General features: G+C 38.0%; 3 protein-coding genes across 7 annotated transcripts in view; all 3 read left to right on the top strand.

Annotated features, from left to right (window-relative positions):
* The window catches only part of PPFIBP1 (PPFIA binding protein 1), a 207,306-nt gene extending 199,281 nt beyond the window's left edge, over positions 1 to 8,025 (top strand). For all 5 annotated transcript variants that reach the window (XM_037845742.1, XM_037845740.1, XM_037845741.1 and 2 more), the window contains 6 exons: positions 1,790 to 1,912; positions 2,468 to 2,593; positions 3,158 to 3,346; positions 5,057 to 5,236; positions 5,956 to 6,021; positions 6,164 to 8,025. In XM_037845742.1, coding sequence (XP_037701670.1) covers positions 1,790 to 1,912; positions 2,468 to 2,593; positions 3,158 to 3,346; positions 5,057 to 5,236; positions 5,956 to 6,021; positions 6,164 to 6,250 — 771 coding nt within the window. In that variant the 3' untranslated portion in view covers positions 6,251 to 8,025. The remainder of the gene's footprint in view (positions 1 to 1,789; positions 1,913 to 2,467; positions 2,594 to 3,157; positions 3,347 to 5,056; positions 5,237 to 5,955; positions 6,022 to 6,163) is intronic.
* Positions 8,026 to 8,617: 592 nt separating this feature from the next.
* On the top strand, positions 8,618 to 9,613 carry REP15 (RAB15 effector protein). The gene has a single exon (XM_037848050.1). The coding sequence runs from the start codon at positions 8,695 to 8,697 to the stop codon at positions 9,403 to 9,405; it is 711 nt and encodes a 236-aa protein (XP_037703978.1). The 5' UTR covers positions 8,618 to 8,694; the 3' UTR covers positions 9,406 to 9,613.
* A 10,686-nt stretch (positions 9,614 to 20,299) lies between these two features.
* Positions 20,300 to 25,007, top strand: part of MRPS35 (mitochondrial ribosomal protein S35) — a 54,266-nt gene continuing 49,558 nt past the window's right edge. Inside the window, exon 1 of the mRNA XM_037847921.1 lies at positions 20,300 to 20,411. Coding sequence (XP_037703849.1) covers positions 20,300 to 20,411 — 112 coding nt within the window. The remainder of the gene's footprint in view (positions 20,412 to 25,007) is intronic.

Here is a 25,007-nt window from a genome sequence, read left to right as displayed (position 1 = left end):
AAATTCTGTAAATATTTGCTTGCCTATCTAGATATGAATGTGTTCCCATGGGAATGTGAGCAAATCCAGGCTTAAAAATCATTAAGAAGCATATGTATGACTTCGATGGCTATAGAAGAGTAAATTACTGTAGAAAACTGGATCTCAGAAGTCCTAAGCCATAGAAGTTTGTTTTAATATGGGATCCTGGGTTGGATACCACGGAGATACAGAGAAAGGATCTTAGTGGAAAAACTGGTGAAATATGAATAAAGTCTGTAGTTTAGTTAATTGTATTGTTACCTATGTTAATTTCTTAGTTTTGATTAATGTATCATGGTTATATAAGATGTTAACATTAGGGGAAGCTGGGTGAAGAGAATGTACTATCTTCACAAGTCTTCTGTAAAGCTCAAGTTATTTAATAATAAAAAGTTTTAAAAATCCAAAAATAAATCATAAAATAAGTCTGCTTTTGTTTAAAAGAAAATAACCCCTCCTTTTAAAAATCCCTCAAACTAGAAAGATTTTCAAAAATATTTAACATTTTATTTTGAATGTGAAAATTATACTTTTAGCCATTTTTTAAAATTTTTGATAGACTTTATAGTTAGATGAAAATAGCCTATGTTGAAATGTCTTGAATGTGTGTCTCAACCTTAGATTAAAATATGTTAAATGCCTTTTCTAACTTATCACAAAATTCTGTCTTTAAGTAATTCAGAAAAAAATCAGGAAGTAATTTTTGTTCAATTAGTAACTTTAAGGATTTTAACTGATTGTCTAACATTTTTACTTTAAAGATAGTTCCATGGTAGATTAAATGTTTTCTTCTGTCTCTCTTTCTTTTTTTTTTTTTTTTCCCATGAGAAATCTCTTATCAATAAGGTGTGCCTAAAATGGATGTTTTCCTTATTTATTTGCTGGGTGGGTTTGGAAGTAGCCTGGTGCTTATCTTGGCACAGTGCGCGCGTGCACATGTATACACACACCCCCAATCACCTTCTTCTAAAGTAATTTGTTTTGGTGTGTTTGGTATGTTTGAAAATGTTCCCAGTAGCCACAGACTGTTGAAAGCTTTTCCTTGAAGTGGTTCGTTGATGATATATGTTGACACTTCTAACTCCTTCATTTTTCTTCTCTCCTTAACTCTCACCAAAGCCTTTGTACTATGTGACATAGATTTGCCAAAATTGTTCAAACTGTCTGGTAGATAAATCCTAATCACCTAGAACTAGGGACTTTGGGGTCTGGGGGTGAGGGGGGTGGATTAAGTAACAGCAGCACTCTTCTGATTTTCCCCACAACTACAATGTGTCTTAGTTCAGAAACTCAAGTCTTAAACATCAGCAAACATCACTCTTTAGAATCTGCTAAGAGGTAAAAAAGAAAGGGTAGTTTGGCTTGTGCCCTTTGATGTATCTGCTTTTCAGGTCACATCAAAGCAGGTCACCTTTTGTAGTGACCTGGCCAGCACTTTTCATCAGGGTGTCTGGAAGAGGAGAGACACAATGGAGGTCTGCTTCAGTGGGAACCACATTAATTTTAGTTTTCTCTATTGGGGTACAAGGAAGGATTTTTGTTTGGAGCACAAGGAAGGTTTCTGTGCTTCATGAGAAATCTCTTATCAATAAGAGATTTCTTATTGATCTCTTATCAATAAGGTGTGCCTAAACACCTATGACAGACCCTTGGAGTATATCGGTGGAGGGGTTCTTCCACTTTGATTCCAGTTTTCTGAGATTTCCCTGAGAAGATCTTCCTGCTCAGGGCCAGCACAATGAGATCCTCCTTTTGTTCTTTTTTGCAGGATGACTTACTCTCTTTGAAGGTTGTGAGTGTGCTACACCATCTTAGTATCAAAAGGGCCATCCAGGTCCTGAGGATAAATAACTTTGAGCCAAACTGTCTGAGGAGGCGGCCATCTGACGAGGTAGCATTTTACATTGAGGTTTATAAGCATGCACTTTTCATGCATATGTGCAAAATTAAGACCCATTTCATCTTGGATCCTACAGGAAAAGCTGCTGGTTTCCTCATATTCTCAAATTAGGACTCATTCCCTTCTTAGGCTTTGTTTTCCTGTATTCCTTCTTTTTCCCCCATGATGTTTCCATCTGTGTAACTGTGGCCAAGGATTGCTTTTCAGTTATGCTTCCTCCTTTACTTGGGTGTATATTTTTCCTGCCTCCTTAAGCTACAGAGTTAAGTATCACTATAAAGACTCCTCAACTGGCTTGATCTTTTAGTAAAGAAAAGCATTATTAGTATGTAAAAAAAAAAAAAAAAGCTTGGAACTAGTTCTGTGACATTAATTCTTTAAGAGAAAATTTAAGTTAACAAGCACATTTTTTACTCTTTTAACCCTTGCTCTAAGGATGGCAAGTGTCTGTGCTCCATGGGGTGGATTCATTGACAAAACATGCAGGTTTAATATTTGGAATGCTGTAGTCAGCCACTGAGCTATTGATGTTGCCTTTTCCCATAGAATAGCATCACCCCGTCCGAGGTTCAGCAGTGGACCAATCATCGAGTGATGGAGTGGCTGCGCTCTGTGGACTTGGCCGAATATGCCCCCAATCTCAGAGGCAGTGGTGTCCATGGCGGGCTTATGGTAAAGCTTTGTTTTAATTTAAAATGGACTGCTTATCACTTTGTTACCTTTCATCTAATGAGGCAAATGTTACCAGTTTGTCTGTCATCATCCTAAAGTCACTGAACCTAAGCCTCCTTAACTATTTTTAGTGAAACTTTACATTCAAAATATTTTTAAATTCACATCATATAACTCTAGATGTGAATTAAGCACCTTTCTCTTTTATTATCTTGAATGACATCTGGCCACTGTCTCTTATATGATCATGTTTTAAAACCCCTGCAAAGAAACAGATTGTATTTCTGCACACTGGCACAAAGGTAGCACAAGAGACAGACAGAAGCCCTGACTTTGTAATGCCTGAGTACTGGATTTTAGCACCAATACTACTATTTACAAGCTTGGGCAGAATAAAGAAAAGATGTGTAAATTATAGGTCAAAGTCCATTCCCTGTCTACTTCACTGGGCTGTGGAGGGGGGCCACTGGAGATAACCTAAAAGAAGGTGTTTTGCAAATTATAAAGCACAATACAAACATGATATGACATATGTGCCTTATAAAAATCTTAATTTTCTTACAGGTTCTAGAACCTCGTTTTAATGTAGAAACAATGGCTCAATTATTGAACATCCCATCAAATAAGACCTTGTTGCGAAGACATTTGGCCACTCATTTTAACCTTCTGGTTGGCGCTGAGGCCCAACACCAGAAGCGTGATGCCATGGAGTTACCAGATTATGTACTTCTAACAGCCACTGCCAAAGTGAAGGTTGGTTCAAGCTCATACCATTTCATAATTGCTTGAAGCAAAGTCTCAGTTTTGACTCTTACCTAGCTATTCCACTTTCTGGGACTTACTAAGTTTTATGGATGGGTTGCAGGTACATCATGTATCTTTAAGAATAGTCAAGTATATTTATTTTTGGAAGTTTCTGTCTGGAGGAATTGTTGCTCAAATAATTTATTTTATTAGAGTTAACAATAATAAAGAGCAAGATACTGGCTTCTGTAATTGATACTTTGCCAGTGCAGAGAGCCTATGATGTGGACCCAGATACTGATTGCAGTTGTTCTGTTTTTCCTGTAGATAAATCAAGTATAGGAAATGGATCTTTCCTTGTGCAGAATCAGCTTGTCTGACTTTTAATTACCCATCCTTACAAGTTTGGAAAAGATACTTAAGAAATGAAGCAAGGTAGATCAGCAGAGAATGGATATTTTCTGATTTACCTGGATTCTTGGATCGTACCAAATTCAGATTACTTTTTCTGCTTTTAAACCATTCCTATGTTAACTCTTCTGAGTTAAGTTATCCTAATCAACTTACTGTAGAGATAGGGTTTATTGGCTCCTCCAGAAATATGTACAAAATGCCTTTCTTTACCCCCTGTATTTTGACCCACTGCCTGAGCACCTCCTCTTTAGCCCCCTTTCTTCCTTAAAAGATATGTCAGATTTAAAACATCTGAGAGATGCTGTTCTATTTAAATTCTGAGTCTTCAGCCCAATCACCATTTTCCTCAACAAATAGTCTCAGGAGTGTCCAGTGACTCCGAAGGAGTGTCTTTGTGCATCCCTGGACTTTTTCTCTCTAAAAGAGCTGGACTGCTTCTAGCAGTCCCCATGTAGGATATGGAACCGTAATAGACATACAAGTTAATCATAGCCACATGAAAAAGGAAAATATAATAAACACCATTTTCCTTTGCTGATGAGAGAGATTGGGAAACCTTGCAAACTGGATTCAGCCTGAGAAATCCCACTGCATTAAGTCCTGTGTAATCAAAAGTAGGGCTTTTGGCATATTTTGCTTATCACAGTGACTACTCAGCTAGTTAATGTAACTAAGGAGAACAAGCTTAATCTTCTGAGACTCATAACAAAGATCATGTTTCATTTTTGGACACATCAGTCCTGTCTCTATGATGCTTTTGTTTTTGTTATACAAATTTAATCATCCAATTGCTTTTCTCTCTATGGGTGAATAGTTAAATTATATGTTATCAGTCCTTTGCCACATGAATTTTTTTTTTTTTTAATCATCATTTTATTGAGATATATTCACATACCACGCAGTCATACAAAACAAATTGTACTTTCGATTGTTTACAGTACCATTACATAGTTGTACATTCATCACCTAAATCAATCCCTGACACCTTCATTAGCACACACACAAAAATAACAAGAATAATAATTAGAGTGAAAAAGAGCAATTGAAGTAAAAAAGAACACTGGGTACGTTTGTCTGTTTGTTTCCTTCCCCTACTTTTCTACACATCCATCCATAAACTAGACAAAGTGGAGTTTGGTCCTTATGGCATTCCCAATCCCACTGTCACCCCTCATAAGCTACATTTTTATACAACTGTCTTCGAGATTCATGGGTTCTGGGTTGTAGTTTAATAGTTTCAGGTATCCACCTGCCATATGAATTTAACCTAACCTCTGGATGTTTTTGTTTGCTTTTCTTTTAAAGCCAAAGAAACTTACCTTCAGCAATTTTGGGAATCTGAGAAAGAAAAAGCAGGAAGATGGGGAAGAATATGTTTGTCCAATGGAATTGGGACAGGCTTCAGGAAGTACATCTAAGAAAGGATATAAAGCTGGTTTGGATGTGCGCCTGTACGACGATGATGATTTGGACCGGTTAGAACAGGTAAATGCAGCACTAAACAGCTATTTTAAAGTTCTTTCAGCATTCAAACATGAAATGAAAACTTTGAACCACTGTCTACTGATTGAGGAAGTGGTCTTTGAATACCTAAAAATAAAAAAAAAATACCTGAAAATAAAAAAAGATAATAAAATAATAATGAACACTTTCAGATTGCCTACTATGCCACAGGCATTATCCTAAGTACTTAATATAGTGATGTTAAACAGTAGTCCTAAGATGTAGGGAGTATTGTTATCCTCATTTTAGAGATGAGGAAACTGAGGCAGAGGCAGGTTGAGTAACTTTTCCAAGGTCACGGAGCTGGTGGAAGAGCTGACATTCCAACCATACTGGCTCCAAAGCCTATGCCCTTCACCTATGCTATGCCATCTCTGATTTAAGGAAATCTGCGTATTGAGACAAGTGGGGAATGGACAGGTCATGCTGCCCAGCCTTTTCAGACTGAAGTCACAGGACCACACACTGTCCTCTAATCAGCAGTCCTTTGATGCCATTGTCAAAATCAGAGCATTGAGCTAGATGCGCTAGTAAAACGCTTCTTCTAATTTTTAATTCCAATTGCAGTAGTGAGAGGAGATTATCATCAAAAGTGTTCTGTTGCTCCCATTCCATTCAGTACAACTTGGATTATTCATTTTGTTGTACTTTTCCTAAAATTATGCAAATGAACATCTCAGGTTATGGTATGTTCTTTGCAGATGGAAGATTCAGAAGGGACAGTGAGACAGATAGGTGCATTCTCTGAAGGCATCAACAATCTAACAGTAAGTTTGTAAAAAGAACTTAAAATGTTACCCTAAAAGTATCTTTTACAATAACCTCAAGTGACTGCATGTAAATTGGAGAATGTACAGTTCTGAGCTTTTGGCTCACAGTATGCATGACTCCTGGTCTCTTGTTTTCCAGCACATGTTAAAGGAAGACGACATGTTTAAAGATTTTGCTGCCCGTTCCCCCAGTGCCAGCATTACAGATGAAGACTCCAACGTTTGACCAGAGCTCCTGTGTGAGCTCCAGGAGCCCTCGGTCTTTTTTTCTGCATTTTTTCCTCTTAATATTCAAAGTATAAACAGTGAGCAACAGATTGTCTATCATTTATCGTTCCAACTTCTGCTCTGTTAGCAGTGGAAATGGAAAGCAGGGGAAACATGTCTATTCTAAAGTTGCCATGGAAAATGAGACACTGGTGAATGAGAGTATAATTGTTTTTCCTCTATTTAATGTAAAAATCTGTGATATATTTAAAGTATTGCATTTAAGATGAGTATTTTACCATGGCGTTTCCATTCGCATTGGCAGCATGGAGGATATTCGGCACAGTAAACGGTACGTGAATGATGTTGTCACGTCAGTGTTCACTGCCGCCACCTGGGCAGGATGTTATATCTGTCAAAATCAACACATGGCATTTCTTTAAACATTCATTGTGCTTAAATGCCAGCCACACCCCCTCATGCCTCTTATTGTTATTTTTATATATTTTTCTAAATAGATGTATATATACAGTACATAGAAGATAGAACTTTTATTTTGTCACCTAAAGAAGATGGTGAAAAGATCACATTTTTTAAAAATATGGTGATCACGTTTTTCATGTACCAGCTGGTTCCTGGAAAGGTCAGGATGATTCTTCTTTCTCCACAACTGAATTTTAACAATGTTGATCATTCAGGCTACATTAGCATATAATCAATACCCCTTCTTTGATGACACATAACCAAATTGTGAACAGTTTTTCAAGTGTATCAACCTTTGTCTTGGATCCTTTAACCTCATGAGGAAGAACTTGAGGGATATTTAAATATTGTCAACAAGAGGGGACTCAGAAGCCCCAAAAGTATTTGCAAAAATAATTTCTGATGGAAGCCAAAACAAAACAAAGATCTTTACAGTATTAAGCTTCTTATTTTCCTCTTTGTTAAATACGTAATTACATCAAAATATTAACATTCTGCCTAAGCATGTTTTTAATTATAAATTTCTCAGACTGTCAATGAATGGGGCTTATAAAGCTGAATATTTGTTTCAACATTTTGTCCCAAACAAATCAGTAACTCTGAGACAGCAAAACTAGTTTTATACAGTAATGGCTATTTTGTGATGATAAAATGTTGTTCATGTTCTTCTGTAGCACAGGGCCCAAGTATGCTTTATAAAGAAAATAGAAAGCTGCAGCAAAAACTGTTACTGTATTTATTATTTTTTAGTGGTATTAGAAAAATATTCTAATTTTTATTCCAGTATTACATCATTACTCATGAGCATCAACTCTGGAAAAGACAGGTTTTCACAATTTGGGGTGGGATAGATAGTTCAATAAATACCACTGGACTTGGTTGTTATAGACTGTGATTGAATGCCAGTGCTATGATCTTTTAAGTTGTCACCAAGTTACCAAGCAATTCATCAAAGAACTTACAACACTAGATTACTATTTATTCATAACTAACATGATTTGATGCTAATAATAATTTTCTTTTTACCCTACAGTTAATTATTCATAAATAAATCAGAAACTTACTGTGTTGGTGTTTTATTTTAATGTGAATATATGTCATCATTTAAAAAACTCAATTTATTATTAGAACCTGATTAAAATATCAGGGGACTGTTATAGATGCCAAATATTCTTTATTCAGGTCAGTGTAACATACTGATGATTTGTGAGAAGGATAGAAATTTTTTGATTATATATTTTATTTACAAAATATTATGCACTGCTGGTATTACCATACAAAAGGAAATAAAGTCCATTGAAAATTGCCTCATTTTTATTGTCTGTTACTTCATTTTCCTTTGTTCAGAGTAACTGCTAGGCTTTCTTTCTTTCTCTTTATAGTTCACAAGCTCCCATGAATTTGATGGAATGGAATATATAACGTGTCTTAACAGATAAATCTGAGAGCTTTAGTTAGAAAACATTTGTGTGAAAGGAGACATAAGCACCTGTGCTGGGGGATTGAGGATCATGGCAGAGAGGAAAGAAAGGAAAAGCAAATGGAAGTGACTCACCTGCAAATTTTTAAAAAAGTTTGTTGTAGAAAGGGGTCTTTAAAGAATCACATGTTATTTTTAATTTAAGTAAAATTTGGAAACAGGAAACACCTGTAAGAGGTTAGCAGATATAAAAAATAGAGTGACGATAACCTAGGGAAGAACAGCTGTCACATGGTAAAAGTTAATATTCCTAACTTAGTAAACCAGCAGGAATCTGTTTGACTAGAACACACCCAGTTGACAAATAGGGACGCCTAACGTGTTTGTTTAGCTATATGAATATATGCTTAGCTGAACCAAATAAGTTTTTAGGGTTGGAAAACTGTGACCATATTAACAGGTACAACCTCACTGCAAAACATTTACTCTGAAAAAGAAGTCATTCTGAACAAGTTTACATGTTTGATTTTTGGGAGCAATAGTGACTGGATGCAGAGAAAATGGGACAGAAAGCATCCCAACAATTGACTCTGAATGACAGCAAAGAGGTGTTGCGTGTCTGTGAGGTGTTCAGTGGAGCTGTAGCCCATGCTGCTCAGAAGCTGACGGAGTATCTTGGATTTGAAGATCCTCTGAGTAAACTCTGCCCAGCTCCAAACACTCTGAATGAGATCTTCTTAATCCACTTCATCACCTTCTGCCAAGAAAAGGGAGTTGAAGAGTGGCTCACCACCACCAAGATGACTGAGCACCAAGCCTTACTGTTTGGGGCAGACTGGGTTTGGACCTTTTGGGGATCTGATAAACAGATAAGGCTTCAGTTGGCGGTACAGACTTTACAGATGTCATCTCTTCCTCTGGTGGAATCTAAGCCTTGTGAAATCTCCAATCTGGGATCAAGAGTAGAAGAATCCTCCACAGAAAAAAGTAGATTTGATAAGCTGGAAGAATTCTGTGAATTGATAGGAGAGGATTGTTTGGGTCTGTTTATCATCTTTGGTGTGCCAGGAAAGCCTAAAGACATCAGAGGAGTTGTCCTGGACAGCGTCAAGAGTGAGACGACCAAGAACCACCTGCCAGGAGGAAAGGCTGTGACACGGTTTGTCCTGGAAACTGAACATTGTGTCTCCGTCAAAGAGCTTCTGGGAAACTGTCTGAGTAAGAAAGATGGGCTGAGAGAGGTAGGCAGGGTTTATGTTAACATCCTCTGAACTGGATATGTGTGATGAGACTGTCGTGTAGGATGAAAAGAAAAAATATATATATTTTATCTTAATAAGCAAGCTTATCTACTTGCAGCAATCCAGGACAGGATTTTGTTTTCCTTTCTTTTTTCCTTTTGGTTGAAAATTGTTATCTGGGTTAAAGGATATTGGTGTCATAGTTATGGAGAAAAAAATAACCTTGCCATATTTAAGGAACAGCATAATTTAGTTTAATCTCTCATTCATTTATCCCAATAATAAAAGGGGGACAGAGGATAATAAATTCATCCTTAAAGTTTGATTTGAAAGAAAAAGGAAGTTGTCTTTTGTTTGAAGTAGTAAGTCTAGCCCTTAGAGGGGGGAAAATGTGTTTTTAGTCCTACAGGTGGGAGGTGGGTAGGGTACAGTGGTGGGAAGACTACAGATCAGGTATAGTTATATTTATAATAATAATAACAGTTTCAATTTGGGAAACATCATGCAGTACATCACACTGCTTTTCCTCTAACCCCTGCCCTTACTTCCCACCTCATCCCTAGCTGCTTCGATGAACAGAGAGGACCTTGATGGGATCCACTTTGGGGTTTGCTTGAGTGTTAGCTTTACCTATGATTTAAATACAGCCATCCATATAACGATTCATCATAAGTATAATTAACATTTGTTCAGCATTTAAAGGAAGGATGTATTCACATATAATAACCATGTAACCTGTGCTTAACCCATTCCCAAAAGTCTGGGTAGGAATATGGCAGTATAAAGAGGAATCATCACTATTTACTAAACTCTTTTGCCATGCCAGATGCCTTAGCATGTATTATCAGTAATCCGCGCCACACCTCTAAAAGGTAGGCATTTATTTCTATTTTACAAATCAGTGGCTAAATGACTTTCCCAAGGTCATAAAGCTAGCAAGTGGTTCATAACAAAATGAAAACTATGGTCTGTCCAGTCACCGAGTTCGTATTCTTTTCTACAGTCATGTAAAGAAAATTATTTCTCTGACTGTCAAGCTACCATAATTGCTCAGAACATGGAGACCCCTCATTGGCAGCGTTGGGGATGGTGCTCGTTTTTTTCTTCGCTTCCGGTCCTTAATCTGCTGCTGCTTCTGTTGATGAACAACCTTATGGCTGAGAATGCAGTTCTGGCTAAACATGGGCTAAATCTTCTCAACATTGTCCAGACTCTCAAAACTTGTTCTGTCCTGACAGCATTTACTTTGAAATTTCAGGCATATTCCCATGAACGTGAATTAAGACATATGAAGGCAATATGATATCATGCAGCGTATTTCAGATTTATTTGGCTGCTATCTAAAGTAAGAAATACATTGTTGTCATATATATGCCTGAAACATGTTGCAGTAGGCCCTGATATTTTCTATTCTGTTTTTTAAAATGCTGCTTACAAGCCACTAAATTGATAGCATGACCACCAATAAGTTAATCCACAGTTATAAAAACTGCCTTACCATGGATGAGATGAGAAATTTGGAATTTGAGGTCAAGTCTTGTTAAAATTCCTGCCCTCACCCCCCACCCCCTTACACTCAACAAACCTCTGTGCTCGTTATTTTCAGTTCTCCCCTGCCACATCCACTCCCTATCTTCTCTACCCTGCTCTGGGCTCTGACTATATCACCCAGGCTCCTCTGCCCTCTGACTTCTACTTGGGAGAAGATCAGAGAAGGAACAAGTCAGGGAATTTGATACCCTGCTCTTTCCCTGGTGAGCTCCTGTCCAACAGGCCGTCTTCTGTGACTGCAGCTTTAATGAGCTCCTGTGCCCTCCCTTTCCCTTTCGGGCCAGTTCCCAGGTGCTTTGCCATCCTGAGACCTGCCCCCAGCCCTGCAGACGTCCCTTTTCTTCAGTTAAACCTTTAGAGTGTGCCTTCCTGTTTCTTCTAGGACCTTAATACCTTCTGATTTTTCCATCTAAAAAAAATGGAGATGATAATACCTATCCTTAGGACTGCTACTAGTTATATAAAATTAAGTATCAAAGTGCTTAGTACAATAAACCAAATCCATTCTTGTACACTATCCAGCCCAGTAAACAGGACTCACAGAGAACATAGAAGTGTACTGTTAACTTTTACCTTGAGTCTAGATTTAACCCTAAATAGCCAGCTCCTTGTTTTCTTTCCTCTGGACCCATCTGATTCAAATATGTCTTGTAACATTAGGCAACCCCAGCCCCAAAATACCTCCTAAGCTTTATCACCCAAAGAAGTCTTTGGGAAAAGAGAGGAAGGGAGCTTTTATAATCCCTGCTGATGACTCACTGCAGGAAAGAGGAAAAGGGTTCATGGCCTCTTCAGCCTCAGAAAATGGCTTTGTTTTACCTCCTCTCAGTGACTGTTCACTGTCATGGGCTTCCTCCTTGAGGAGGGTCGAATAAGGAAGGGCACATCTGCAGCCTTGTAGTTACCCTTTTGTATTTGTCCTACATTGGAAATCAGCACAAAATATAATGCTTAATATTGCAATAGAGAAGATGGAGTATTGGTCTCCGTTCCAGTTTGCTAATGCTGCCAGAATGCAAAACACCAGAACTGGATTGGCTTTTATAAAAGGGGGTTTATTTGGTTACACAGTTACAGTCTTAAGGCTATAAAGTATCCAAGGTAATGCATTGATGATTGGGTACCTTCACTGGAGGATACACAATGGTGTCCGGAAAACCTCTGTTAGCTGGGAAGGCACGTGGCTGGCATCTGCTTGCTCCCAGGTTGCATTTCAAAATGGCGTTCTCCAAAATGACTGCATCAGCTTCCAAGGGCCATCTTCAAAATGTCTGTCTCAGCTCCAGCTAGCTATGAGCTCCTCCTGTCTGAGCTTTTATAGAGCTCCAGTAAACTAAACAAGGCCCACGCTGAATGGGCAGGGCCACACCTCCATGGAAATTATCCAATCAGAGTTATCACCTACGGTTGGGTGGGTCACATCTCCATGGACACTGAACCAATAGGTTCCAACCCAATCCACACTAACATCTCTGCCCCCACAAGAATGCATTAAAGAGTATGGCTTTTCCCAAGGGACATAATATATACAAACCGGCACAGTCTCCAACAGAACAGTGTCAAACTCAAGTTTTTGCAATTTCCAGTCATCAAGTTAATTTGTTACAACAAAATCTTAAAAGTGCAAATAAAAGTTAGATTCATTCACACAATTGTTGAATGTCTATTACATGTTAGGCTCTGTTCTAAGACCAGCAGATCCAGCAGTGAAAAAAAACAAAATCCCTACTACTGTCAGGGAGTTTCCACTTTAATGGTGGGAGACAGACAACAAACAAATATGTTTACACATATACATATTTTTTAAAAAAAAAATATTAAGAATGTTATAAAGAAAAAGCATGGGCAAAGGGACTGAGAGTGAAGGAGGTGCTGTTTTATGCTGGATGGAAGGCCTCAGTGTTAATTGAAAGGGCAATTGGCAAGAGACCTGAATGAGGCATCAATGCACCTGGGGAAGAACATGCTGGCCATAGGGAGCTGCAAATTGCAAAGGAGTCGGGATGAAGTTGATGTGTTTAAGCCATAGCAAAGGAAGCTCATGTGGATAGAGCAGAGCGAGCCAGGAGAAAAGTAATAGAGATGGGGTCAGAGAAGCAGCCAGCAAACACATCATGCAGGGCCTCGTAAGCCAAAGTACAGACTCTGGATTTGATTTTGAGTCATATGGGGAAAGGAATGCTCCTGTCTGACTTATAATTTAAAACCCTCACTTGATTGCTGGGTAGAGAATAGATTGTAGGGAAGAAAGAGTGGAAGCAGCTAGGAGGCAGCTAGTAACTCAGGTGAGAGGTAAAGGTGGCCTGGACCAAAGACATAGAAGAGGAGGGGTAAAGAGGTAGAATGTGGGATATAGTCGAAGGTAAAACATAACAGCATTTGCTGATGATTGGATAGGGGTGGAGGTAGTGGGTATGAAACACATCACAATTAGAATACTATATTTCCAGAACTTTTTAAATAATAAGAATATATGCAAGAGCAGAAAAAAATTTTCATCAACCTCTCTTCATCCCAGGACAGATCAAGTAAAGGATGTTAGCACTCGGCTTTCAGTAATTTGGGCATGAATAGACATAGGAGGCATCGCTCAGCGTTGTTAGCAATAATTGTTCCTGGAATAACTCGTGTGCCTGGAAGATGGTAGTATTCAGTCAATAAATGTTTTCCTTGGTGTATAGTGACCCCTACCTTCTACTGCTAAAGTAAGCTACCAAGAAGAAAGTATAGTATAATAAAATGAATATTCAAGTTGGAATCAGTGTGAGTTTGAGTTCCAATTCTCATAAGAATATATTCACACACCGCACAATCCATCCAAAGCGCACAAGTGGTTTAACTCTTTGTTTTCTTTTTTGTAAAGGTAAATGACTTCAACTAATTCAAAGGACAAAAAGCTTGTAAAAATATTTTATGTAATAAAATGTAAGGTCTTTTTGTTTTTGGTGTTTTGGGGGTGGGTAATGATCTCAAGAACTTTTTTTTTAATGCAATTTTATTGAGATATATTCACACACCATACAATCCAACCAAAGCATACCATCAATGGCTCACATGCTGGTTGTGCATGCATCATCAATTGTAAGGTTTTTAACTAAGTAATTTATCAGTATTTCTGAGAATCTAGTACAAATTATTACTAGTCATGTTATGAACAGCTGGAAGACATAAATCAGGACTCACCACAGGGGCATTTATGAAAAATCCACAGCCAACATAAGACTTAATGGTAAAAGACTGAAAGCTTTCCACCTAAAGTCAGGGACAACACAGGGATGCCCACTGTCAACACTGCTGTGCAACATTGTACTTGAAGTTCTAACCAGAGCAATTCATCAAGAAAAAGAAGTAAAAGGCATCCAAATTGGAAAGGAAGAAGTAAAAATATCTCTATTCACAGATTTCATCATCTTATATTTAGAAAATCCCAAAGAATCCATGAGAAAGCAGAGCTAATAAATAAATTTAGCAAAATAGCAGGAAGCAAGATCAATAAAATAGTTGTGTTTCTATATACCACCAATGAACAATCTGAAAAGGAAATTAAGAATACCATTCCACTCACAATAGCATCTAAAAGAATAATATCTAGTGGTAAATTTAACCAAGGAGGTGAAAGGCTTGTACACTGAAAACTACAAAATATTGCTGAAAGAAATTAAAGAAGACCTAGATTAATGGAAAGACACCCCAGATTCATGGATTGGAAGACTTAATATTGTTAAGATGTCAATACTACCCAAAGCAAACTATAGAATCAATGCAATCCCCATCAAAATTCCAGCAGCTTTTTTTTTTTTTTTTTTTTGCTGAACTGGAAAAGTTAATCCTCAAATTCATATGGAATTGCAAGGGGCCCTGGACAGCCAAAACTATCTTGAAAAAGAAAAACAAGGTTGGAAGACTCACACTTTCTGATTTCAAAACTTACTACAAAGCTACAGTAAACAAAACTGTCATACTACAAAAACTAAATGACAAATAGGGTGGGATGGGGGATGGTTTGGGTGTTCTTTTTTTACTTTTATTTTTTATTCTTATTCTGATTCTTTCTGATGTAAGGAAAAGGTTCAGAAATAGATTGTGGTAATGAATGCATAACTATATGTTGAACAGTTGATTGTATACCATGGATGATTGTATGGTATGTGAATATATTTTAATAAAACTGAATTTAAAAAAAAACTGTCAGACTAGTATAAGGATAAACATCTAGACTAATGGAATAGAATGGGAAGTCCAAAAATAAACTTACATATCTACAACCAATTGATTTTCAATAAAGGTGCCATGTCCATGAAAGGGGAAACAACAGTCTCCTTAACAAATGGTGCTGAGGAGACTTTGATATCCACATGCAAAAAGATACTTGTACACCCGTGTCCATAGCAGCATTGTTCACAACAGCCAAGCATGGAAACAGTCCAAGTGTCAATTAACTGATGAATGCATAAACAAAATGTGGAATTACACACAATGGAATATTATTCAGCTATAAAAAGGAATGAAGTGCTAATGCATGCTACAACATGGATGAACCTTGAAAACATTATGTTGAGTGAAATAAGCCAGACACAAAAGCACAAAATATTATATGATTCCACTCATGTGAAATATCTAGAATAAGCAAATTCATATAGACAAAAAGTAGATCCAAGGTTGCCAGGGACCAGGGGGAGGAGAACAGGTAGTTATTACCTAATGGGTACGAGTTTCTGTTTTTGGGTGATGAAAAGTTTTGCTACCATGGTGGTGATTGTAGTACAGCATTGTGAATGTAATTAATGCCTCTTGAACTGTACACTTAAAAATGGTTAAAGTGGCAAAATTATATATATATATATATATATATATATATATATATATATATACACACATACATATATATATGTCATCTATCACAAAATTTAAAAAAACACCATAATTTTAATTAATGAAAATAAAAATGTGAAGCTTTTGCTGATTTTTAAAATACTGCATTCTTATTTAATTGGGGAAAAAAAAAAAACCCTGCATACTGGTGTAAAATTTCAAATACCAAAGTATACAGACTCACTTCCATCCCCACACCCACTCCTTCCAGTTTACCCTTCCAGAACATGTATTGTGTATTAATATATTTTACATAAATGGGAGAATTTGATCCATAAATGCTTCATAACCTACTTAAAAAAATTTAACCATGTACTGTGGATTTCATTCCATGCTAGTAGATTTATATTCACCTCATCCTTTTTAAGGCTGACATCAGTGGTTCTCATGCCTGCATCCGTATTAGATTCACTTGAGAAACTTCAAACAAACAAACAAACAAAAACTACAACCAACACTCCAAACATAGCCTACAGTAATTGATCAGAATCTTAGAGGGAGGCATCAGGACAATGCTGGGGGTTTTGGGTTGTGCTTTTAATCCCCTAAGGTGATTCTAATGTTCAAGCAGGATTGAGACCCTTATCTTATGACTATAGTATATGTATGCCCCAGAATATATTTAATCCTCACTTTTTAAAAAACTGATAATACATATTGTCTTGGTGGACATTTAGGTTGAAAGGCCCATCTTTGTATCTGGATATTGGCATATTGTCTATTCACCATACTTGTGACTAGACATAACTCTACCTACTTTTTGGAAAGAAGTCAGGTTTTGATGAAAAGTAGCTCTCTGAACAGAAAATCATTTCAAATAATCCAGGTTGTAAATAAAGTAAAAACTCACTGCAAATACCTTAGTGTTTTTGTTTTGTTTTGTTTTGTTTTAATTAAATTCAGTTTTATTGAAATATATTCACATACCATACAATCATCCATGGTGTACAATCAACTGTTCACAGTACCATCATATAGTTATACATTCATCACCCCAATCTATTTTTGAACATTTTTCTTACATCAGAAAGAATCAGAATAAGAATAAAAATAAAAGTAAAAAAAAGAACACCCAAACCATCCCCCCCATCCCACCCTATTTTTCATTTAGTTTTTGTCCCCATTTTTCTATTCATCCATCCATACACTAGATAAAGGGAGTGTGAGCCACAAGGTTTTCACAATCACACTCTCACCTGTTGTAATCTACATTGCTATACAATCGTCTTCAGGAGTCCAGACTACTGGGTTGGAGTTTGATAGTTTCAGGTATTTACTTCTAGCTATTCCAGTGCATTAAAACCTAAGAGGTGTTATCTATATAGTGCATAAGAATGTCCATCAGAGTGACCTCTTGGCTCCATTTGGAATCTCTCAGCCACTGAAACTTTATTTCGTTTCATTTTGCATCCCCCTTTTGGTCAAGAAGATATTCTCAATCCCATGATGCTGGGTCCAGATTCATTCCTGGGAGTCATATCCTGCATTGCCAGGGAGATTTACACCCTTGGGAGTCGGGTCCCATGAAGGAGGGAGGGCAGTGAGATCACCTGCTGAGGTGGCTTAGCTAGAGAGAGAGGGCCACATCTGAGCAACAAAGAGGTACTCAGGGGAAGACTCTTAGGCACAATTATATGCAAGTTTAGCCTCTCCTTTGCAGTAATGAGCTTCATAAAGGCAAGTCCCATGATAAGAGGGCTCAGCACACCAAACCACCAGTCCTAATGTTTGTGACAACATCAGCATCAGTCCAGGTGAGGAAGTCCAACACTTTCACACTTTCCCCCAGCTCCTCAGGGGGCCCTGTAAATACATTTTTATTTTCTGCCCAAATTACTTTGGGATGTATCACTATTTCACTCTAACCTAACCTAACCTACCATATCTCACTTCCTATTCAAAGTTCCATGTAATTGTGGTGTTTGAACAAACCAACTGTAGAGTTATACTGTTTAGAAAATATAGATCCTGCACCAGCTAGACATCTCCTCCCTTGGTCTCACATGAAAGTTGAAGTTTTAAAACACGGTCAGTTTCTACCTTTACACTTTGGCCCAGTTTGCCCTAGTCTTAACCAGATCTGCTTCATTCATATCACCAACTGAAGTCTGGACTCTTTTTCAGCTTTTTTTTTTTTTTTTTTTTTTTTTTAACAGTTGCTGTACGTGTTAATACTGACTTTCATATCTGCCAAGCTCTAGCTCTGAGTTTCAGGTGTAACACAGATACCCAATGTTCCAGAGACCAATCAGGTTATACACTAAGGGATCAGCATCTCAAAGTATGGAGAAGGCCGTTACAAATCAGGAATAGATTTGACTGCTGTAAGAACTTACAATCTAGGGACCATTACAATAATTCCCATCTTAGACTGCAAATACCTTAGTTTTTGAAATTGTTCTATATATAATTTGTGGGGCTCAGTGAAATAAGAAAATGCGGGGACCCTTCTTCAAAAATTATCAAGATCAAGATGGCAACAGCAGAGCATTAAACCAAGCACCTGGCACTTCAAAGTGCAGGTCCATGCCCATGAAGCCAGCTCTACTTTGCAATACATTGGATACTTAAGCATGAGCACTGAAGAAAATATATTATTATAAGTGAGTTGGTGCACCTCTGAAAAAGTATGTGACTCTAAGTGTTTCAGTTTGCTAAAGCTGCCAGAATGCAATATACCGGAAATGGGTTGGCTTTCACAATGGGATTTATTAGGTTACAATTTACAGCTCTAAGGTTGTGAAAATGTCCAAATTAAAGCATCAACAGGAGAATACTTTCTCTGAAGAAAGGCTGCCGGCATCTGGGACACCTCTGTCACCTGAGAAGGCACATGGCTGGCATCTGCTGGTCCTTCTCTCCCAGGTTTCCTTGCTTTCAGCTTCTGGCTTCAGTGGCTTCCTCGCTCAGCTTCTGTGGGTGTGTCCTTGTCTCAGCTTCTCTGGGGCTTCTCTGAGCAATCTGGGCTTTTTCTGCATCTTTTATCCTCTTATAAATGACTCCAGTAAGGGGAATCAGACCCACCTTGAATTCTCAATTAAAATAACCCGATCAAAATGTCCCACCTACAATAGGTCTGCACCCACAGGAATGGATCAAAATAACATGGCCTTTTCTGGGTTACATAACAGCTTCAAACTACCACACCTAGTAACTCCTATGTACCCGATAGTACATGCTTCATGCTTCCTACTGCATAAAAGAGATATTATCATTGCTTGTTGATAGCATTACAAATGAGTTTTTAACTTTTAATATAGAATTTACATTACTGTACTTGATAACAAAGTCAATAGGAAGTATTTTTCTGGATTCTCTAACTCTAGTCATATCTATCCATGTCAGTCGTTGGAAAAGAGTAAAGCAAAAGTGGAAAAGATAGGGAAGTAGAATGCAGACCTTTGTCTCTTTACATCTGGCTCAGAAATTGAGTATTCTCTGAAGATGAATTATTTCTACAAGGATTCATACTCTTTATGTCCCCAAATTTCTACATACAGGCTTGTACTTTATAATACTAAAATATACACTCAGATATACAAACTCAAGAGAGAAAAGGGGGAGTGCTGTATTAACCTTGAACTTAATTTCAACGGCCACCACTTACATTATGGCTTCTGAAACATATTCTAACTTAATCGCAAGAGTCACGAGGAAGAAATTATTGTTTCCACTTTGTGTGAAGTTGAAGCTCAGAGAAATTAGGTGGACTTGCCCAAGATCTCCAAGAAGTAGAGCCTGGATTCAAATCCCACAGCCAATTAAAAAGGTCATGTTTTTAATCTTAAAAATGGTTAGAGGGTAGTTTTATTAGGGATTATATGTTAATCCATGCTAAGGTAAAGAATAAGGAAGCTCATTAAATGATGACTATTATTAGGTAGATCCTGATGGGTTCTGACTTTTTGTCATTCTAACCTGACTTACACCTAGCTAACCAACAGTTAAAGGTTAAAGTCCACATACACACTGCGTTCACAGGATGCCAATGCTGTACTAGGGCGTTTCTCTGTATTCATTGACACATCCTGTAAATGGTGAAGCCAAGTTTTAAACTCAAGCAGTCGGCCTCAAAAGGCCATCCTTTTAGCTACTATACAATACTACCTCTCTTCTGCTAGTGCATATTACATGCATTGCTGAGGACTTTCTTTATGGAAAGCAGCAATTGCAAAGACGCAGGACCCTAGGTAGACAGCCTGACTTCTGATTCACCCATCCTTGACCTGTCCTCTGTGAGCCACCATTTCCTCCATCCTCTTCGGTCCCTATTTCCAACTGTCTCTGAACTGATTGCTTTGGATTTTTTATCTTTTGTTTTCCTTCCGTTGGTTTTTCCTATTTTCGGGGTATATTCTTGCCTTCCATTCAATTACACGTAATTTCTGTTTCCCCACCCTGGGGGCGGGCAAGAAAGGGTGAGCATGCGCAGTAGCAGTCTCAGACCCGCCCCTTGACGGTGGCTTACGCTTGACCCCTCCGGCTTGCCGTCTTTGCAGCCATGGCGGCTGCCGCGCTCTCGGCTTGGCTGGTCTTGCAGCCCGGGGCCAGGACTCTGCGTGTCTTTTCCACCGCAGTATCTCCGGCCACTCACGCGGTGAGACCAAGCTCGCGTGAGTATCTGCCGCGTCGTCCTTGAGGGGGGGAGGTGAGAGGGCGAAATTACCGAATCCATGATGGTCGCTGTTGCGCCTGAGCCTTTGCCACCGGAGGAAAGGCTGTACGTTCTCTGCCCGCCTTTTGCAGACAAACCTAGTAGGGAAGCCGCAGGTTTAGGGTCTGCGCGTGTTGCCACGTTCCTTGCCTGCAGTTTCTGCTTCTGGGTCCTCTGTGGGCGCAGTGAGTTTGCTCCGTCCTCGTACTCCCTCCGAAGGTCGGTGGCACAGGGTCTCCCTCTGGTTATTGGTGCTCGGTAATGTTCGTTAGGCAGTGTTGAATCGCGGATTTTCCCTAACGTTAAGACAAGCGTGCAGCTAGAGCGAACTGCAGAGCTAAATTCCAAGCCAAGCTGTGCACCCATGGGGTGACTTTCATTCAGCAGGCACTGTTGAAATGACCTTCATTAAACAGAGATTGTAGGGATGCCTGATATCGTACTTGCCATGGAGAAGACTAGTGGAAAAGACATTTATAAACGTAAAGTGCCATGTAGTTATGAGAGGTGTAACAGAAGTATGAATAGAGTGACAGGGGAACACTGAGGAAGAGCAGGCCAGAGTCAGGAAAGGCTCAGCCAAGGAAGGGGGGGCCACGTCCTGTCCATGCTACCTCCTATAATATCACCAATCTCACTTTATACTCCTAACAGCCCCGTCTAAGCCACCATCTGTAAATTCTACAATAGTTTCCTTACTGGTCTCTACTTCAGTCCTGCTCTTGTACATTAAATTCTCATGATAGCCAAAGCGAAGTTTTCAAAAAGCAAATCTTATCCTGTAACTCCCTTGTTTAAAATCTATATGTGACTTCCCATTCTTCAAGATAAATTATAAATTCCTTAAGGTGTCATATGTGGCTCTTTATGGTTTTAACACTTGTCTATTTTTCGTTTTTCATTCATTCATTCTACACATACTTATTGAACTCCTACTATGCTAGGTGTGTTCTAGACACTGAAACTACAGTGAAGTTTGTGACCTGATGAAGTTTACATTGTTTGGAGAGTTTGACTATAAGCAAGTAAACAACTAAATAGAATATCAGAAAAGTAAAAGAGGTTATTGAGAATGGTGGACTGGGTGGAGTAGTGGCTATAGGGTAGGATAAGAGAGAGGAAGGTGTCTGAGGAGGTGACATTTGAGCAGAGCCCAGAGCCATGCAAAGATCTGGGGGAAGACCATTGTTGGCATAGGGAACTGCAAGTACAAAGACCAGAAGCAAGAAGACGCTTGCAGGGTGATAAAGGAACGTAAAGAAGGCCATTGTGGGTGGACCTAAGTGAGCAAAGAGGAGAGTGGTAGGACATCAGAGATAAGAAATGTAAAGGCTGATATGTAAAGGCTTGCAGCCATTTGATTTTGACTTTTGGCTTGGATTTTAATATGTTTGGAATCACATTGGAGGGTTTTGTACAGGGGAGTGATAGAATATGATTTACACTTTTAAAAGATCACTGGCTGCACTGTGGAGGACTGACTCAAGAGTGGAAGTCAGGAGACCAGTTTGGAGGCTGTTGGAATGCTGCAAATGAGACAATGGTGTCTTGGATTGGAGTAGTTGCAGAGATGGTGCTTTGGTTGGATTTGGGATATATTCTGAGGATAGAGCTGACAGGATTGATGGATTTAATATGGGACTTCAGGAAAAGTTAGATTTTTGTCTTGAACAATTGGATGATGATGGTACTGTTTACAGGGATTGGGAAAACTGGGAGAAGGAAATCAAGAGCTCTGCCTATTAAATATCTCTGGGTTGTTTTCTCAGAAATCCCTCTAGTCTGCTTTTAAATATTAGCCTTGTTTATTTAGATTTTTCATGTTCTCTACTTCTAAAACACTTTCCTCACCTGCCTGTCCCCTTAGCTACCTCATATTCACCATTCAGATTTCAGCTTAAAGTTCACTTCCTCAAAGAGATTTTTCCTTACTAATTGACTAGGTTCAGTCCCCTGCTATATGTTTCCATAATACTTGCCACTGTTTATTGTGATTACTTGATACATAGTTGTCTTAATTTGGCAGACTCTAATTTTGTGAGAACAAAGACAGTGTTTGTCTTATTCATTGCTGTCTTCCTAGCTTCTGGTACAAAGTATCACTCAAATAACTTTTAAATGAATTAATATTAAGGATGAATTTGTCAGGTGAAGAAATGGGGTGGGAAGGGGGCAAAAGCAGGCAGATGGAAGGGAAGGAAGCACATTCTAGGTAGAGACAATAGCAAGTTCAGAGAAAGACTAAAGGGCCTGATACATGGAAGTTTAGTGTAGTTGTGGGGTCTTGTGAAGGGAGATGAAGCTAGAGGTAGTGGTACAGAACAGGAAAAGTCTTATGTGCTGTGATAATGTCACTTGAACTCCTTGGTCCTTATGGTTTTCTTGACTGTAAATGAATGGGATAAAGTGATAAACTCTTAAGTGTTCAGTTTATTTATTTTTAAATTCTAAGAGTCTGAGGGCCTGAGCATAAGTAAATGTATTTTACGACATTATGGAACATGCAAGATTAAGAATAACACATTTCTGGAGACTTTTTTCCCCTGTCTCTCTCAATTTTTGAACTTAGTTATCCACTTAAGCCCTATTTCAGATAAAATGAGAAGTTGTTGTCTACCCCTTCGGGAGGAAGCAAAATGAGGACTAATAAAAGAAAGGGTAGAGCCAGACTGTTGTTTATTAATCCACCTCTTTTGTGTTAAAAGTTGAGGAAACAGGCTCAGAAAGCTTTAGTGACTTGCTCAAAGTCAGTAGGCTGTTGCATTATTGAACTTGAACAAAAGGTAAGCTCCAAGTCTAGTAGTTATCTTTCACTGTGCTGCTTCTTTCTTAAGTGTAAATGTATTGAGGATTTACAAGATTATAGGCCTTGTTAGTTTTAATGTTCTTCATTAAAACAGCAGAATAGTGTTGTAGAGATTTGTTGTACTGGGGTTGGGTATTATTTCTTGTACACATACTCTCCTGACAGTGATACTGGTTTATACATCTCCAATTTAAGTAGGTAAAGGGAAAAAAGAATATTCAGATGAGTAAATATAAAGCAAGAAAAGAAAGAAAAGTATCAACTTGACATTTCAGTAGATAATATAAATGAAAACTTATGTTCCACAAAAAAACCTGGACATGGTGCTCATGGCAGCTTTTGGTTTCATTGATGTTCTCTATTGTTTTTTTTTGTTTTTTTTTTTATTTCCTTGATTTTTGTTTTGATCTGTATAACTTCCTTTCTTCTGCTTACTTTGCCCTTAATTTGCTCTTTTTTTTTTTTTTTTTTTGTAGTTTCTTAGAATGTAATCTGAGGTCGTTGATTTGAGACTTTCTTCTTTTAAAATTTAAACAGTTAGCATTATAACTTTTCCCTAAGTACTCCATTAGCAGCTTTCCCCAAATTTGCTGTGTTGTGTTTTCATTTCCATTCAGTTCAAAATACTTTCTAATTCCATTTTGAATTCTTCTTTGACCAATAGATTATTTATGTGTGTTATTTATTTTCCCCCAGTATTGGGAATTCCCACAGATATTTCTGCTCTTGATTTCAAATTTAATTCTGTTCTGGTGGGAGAAAATATATTGTAGGATTTGAAAGACTAAAGGGCCTGATACATGGAAGTTTAGTGTAGTTGTGGGGTCTTGTGAAGGGAGATGAAGCTAGAGGTAGTGGTACAGAACAGGAAAAGTCTTATGTGCTGTGATAATGTCGCTTTAACTCTTTGGTCCTTTTAGTTTTCTTGACTATAAATGAATGGGATAAAGTGATAAACTCTTAAGTGTTCAATTTATTTATTTTTAAATTCTAAGAGTCTGAGGGCCTGAGCATAAGTAAATGTATTTTAAGACATTATGGAACATGCAAGATTAAGAATAACACATATCTGGAGATTTTTTTTCCCCTGTCTCTCTCAATTTTTGAACTTAGTTATCCACTTAAGCCCTATTTCAGATAAAATGAGAAGTTATTGTCTACCTCTTCATTTAAATGTATGGAGACTTGTTTTACAGCTTGGAATATGATCTATCTTGGTTGTTTTACAGCTTGGAATATGATCTATCTTGGTAAATACTCCCAGTGCATTTGAAAAGAATGTGTTACTGTTATGGTATGCAATGTTCTATAAATGTCAATTAGGTCAAGTTGGTTGATACTGTTGTTCAAGTCTTCATATCCTTTCTAATTTTCTGAATACTTGTTCTGTCAGTTATAGAGAGAAGGTTATTGAAATCTCCTGTAATTCTGTATTTGTTTCTCTTTGCATTTCTATCAGTTTTTACTTCACATATTTCGAAGCTGTATTATTAGATACATAAACATTTAGGATTGTAATGTACTCTTGATGGATTGAAGTCTTTATCATAATCAAATGACCTTCCTTTTTACCTGGTAATATTCTTTGCTCTGAAATCTACATTGTCTGATATCAGTGTGTGAGTCCTTTTCAGTGCTCTTCATTTCTTTGCATAGATCCTTATTTCACTCTGGTATCATTTACCTTCTTCCTGAAAGTTTTTAACATTTATTATAGTGTAGGTCTGCAGGAGATGAGTCCTTTCAGCT

Source organism: Choloepus didactylus, chromosome 8, assembly GCF_015220235.1.
Source record: "Choloepus didactylus isolate mChoDid1 chromosome 8, mChoDid1.pri, whole genome shotgun sequence".
NCBI lineage: Eukaryota > Metazoa > Chordata > Mammalia > Pilosa > Megalonychidae > Choloepus > Choloepus didactylus.
This window is presented reverse-complemented; position numbering and strand designations above follow the sequence as displayed.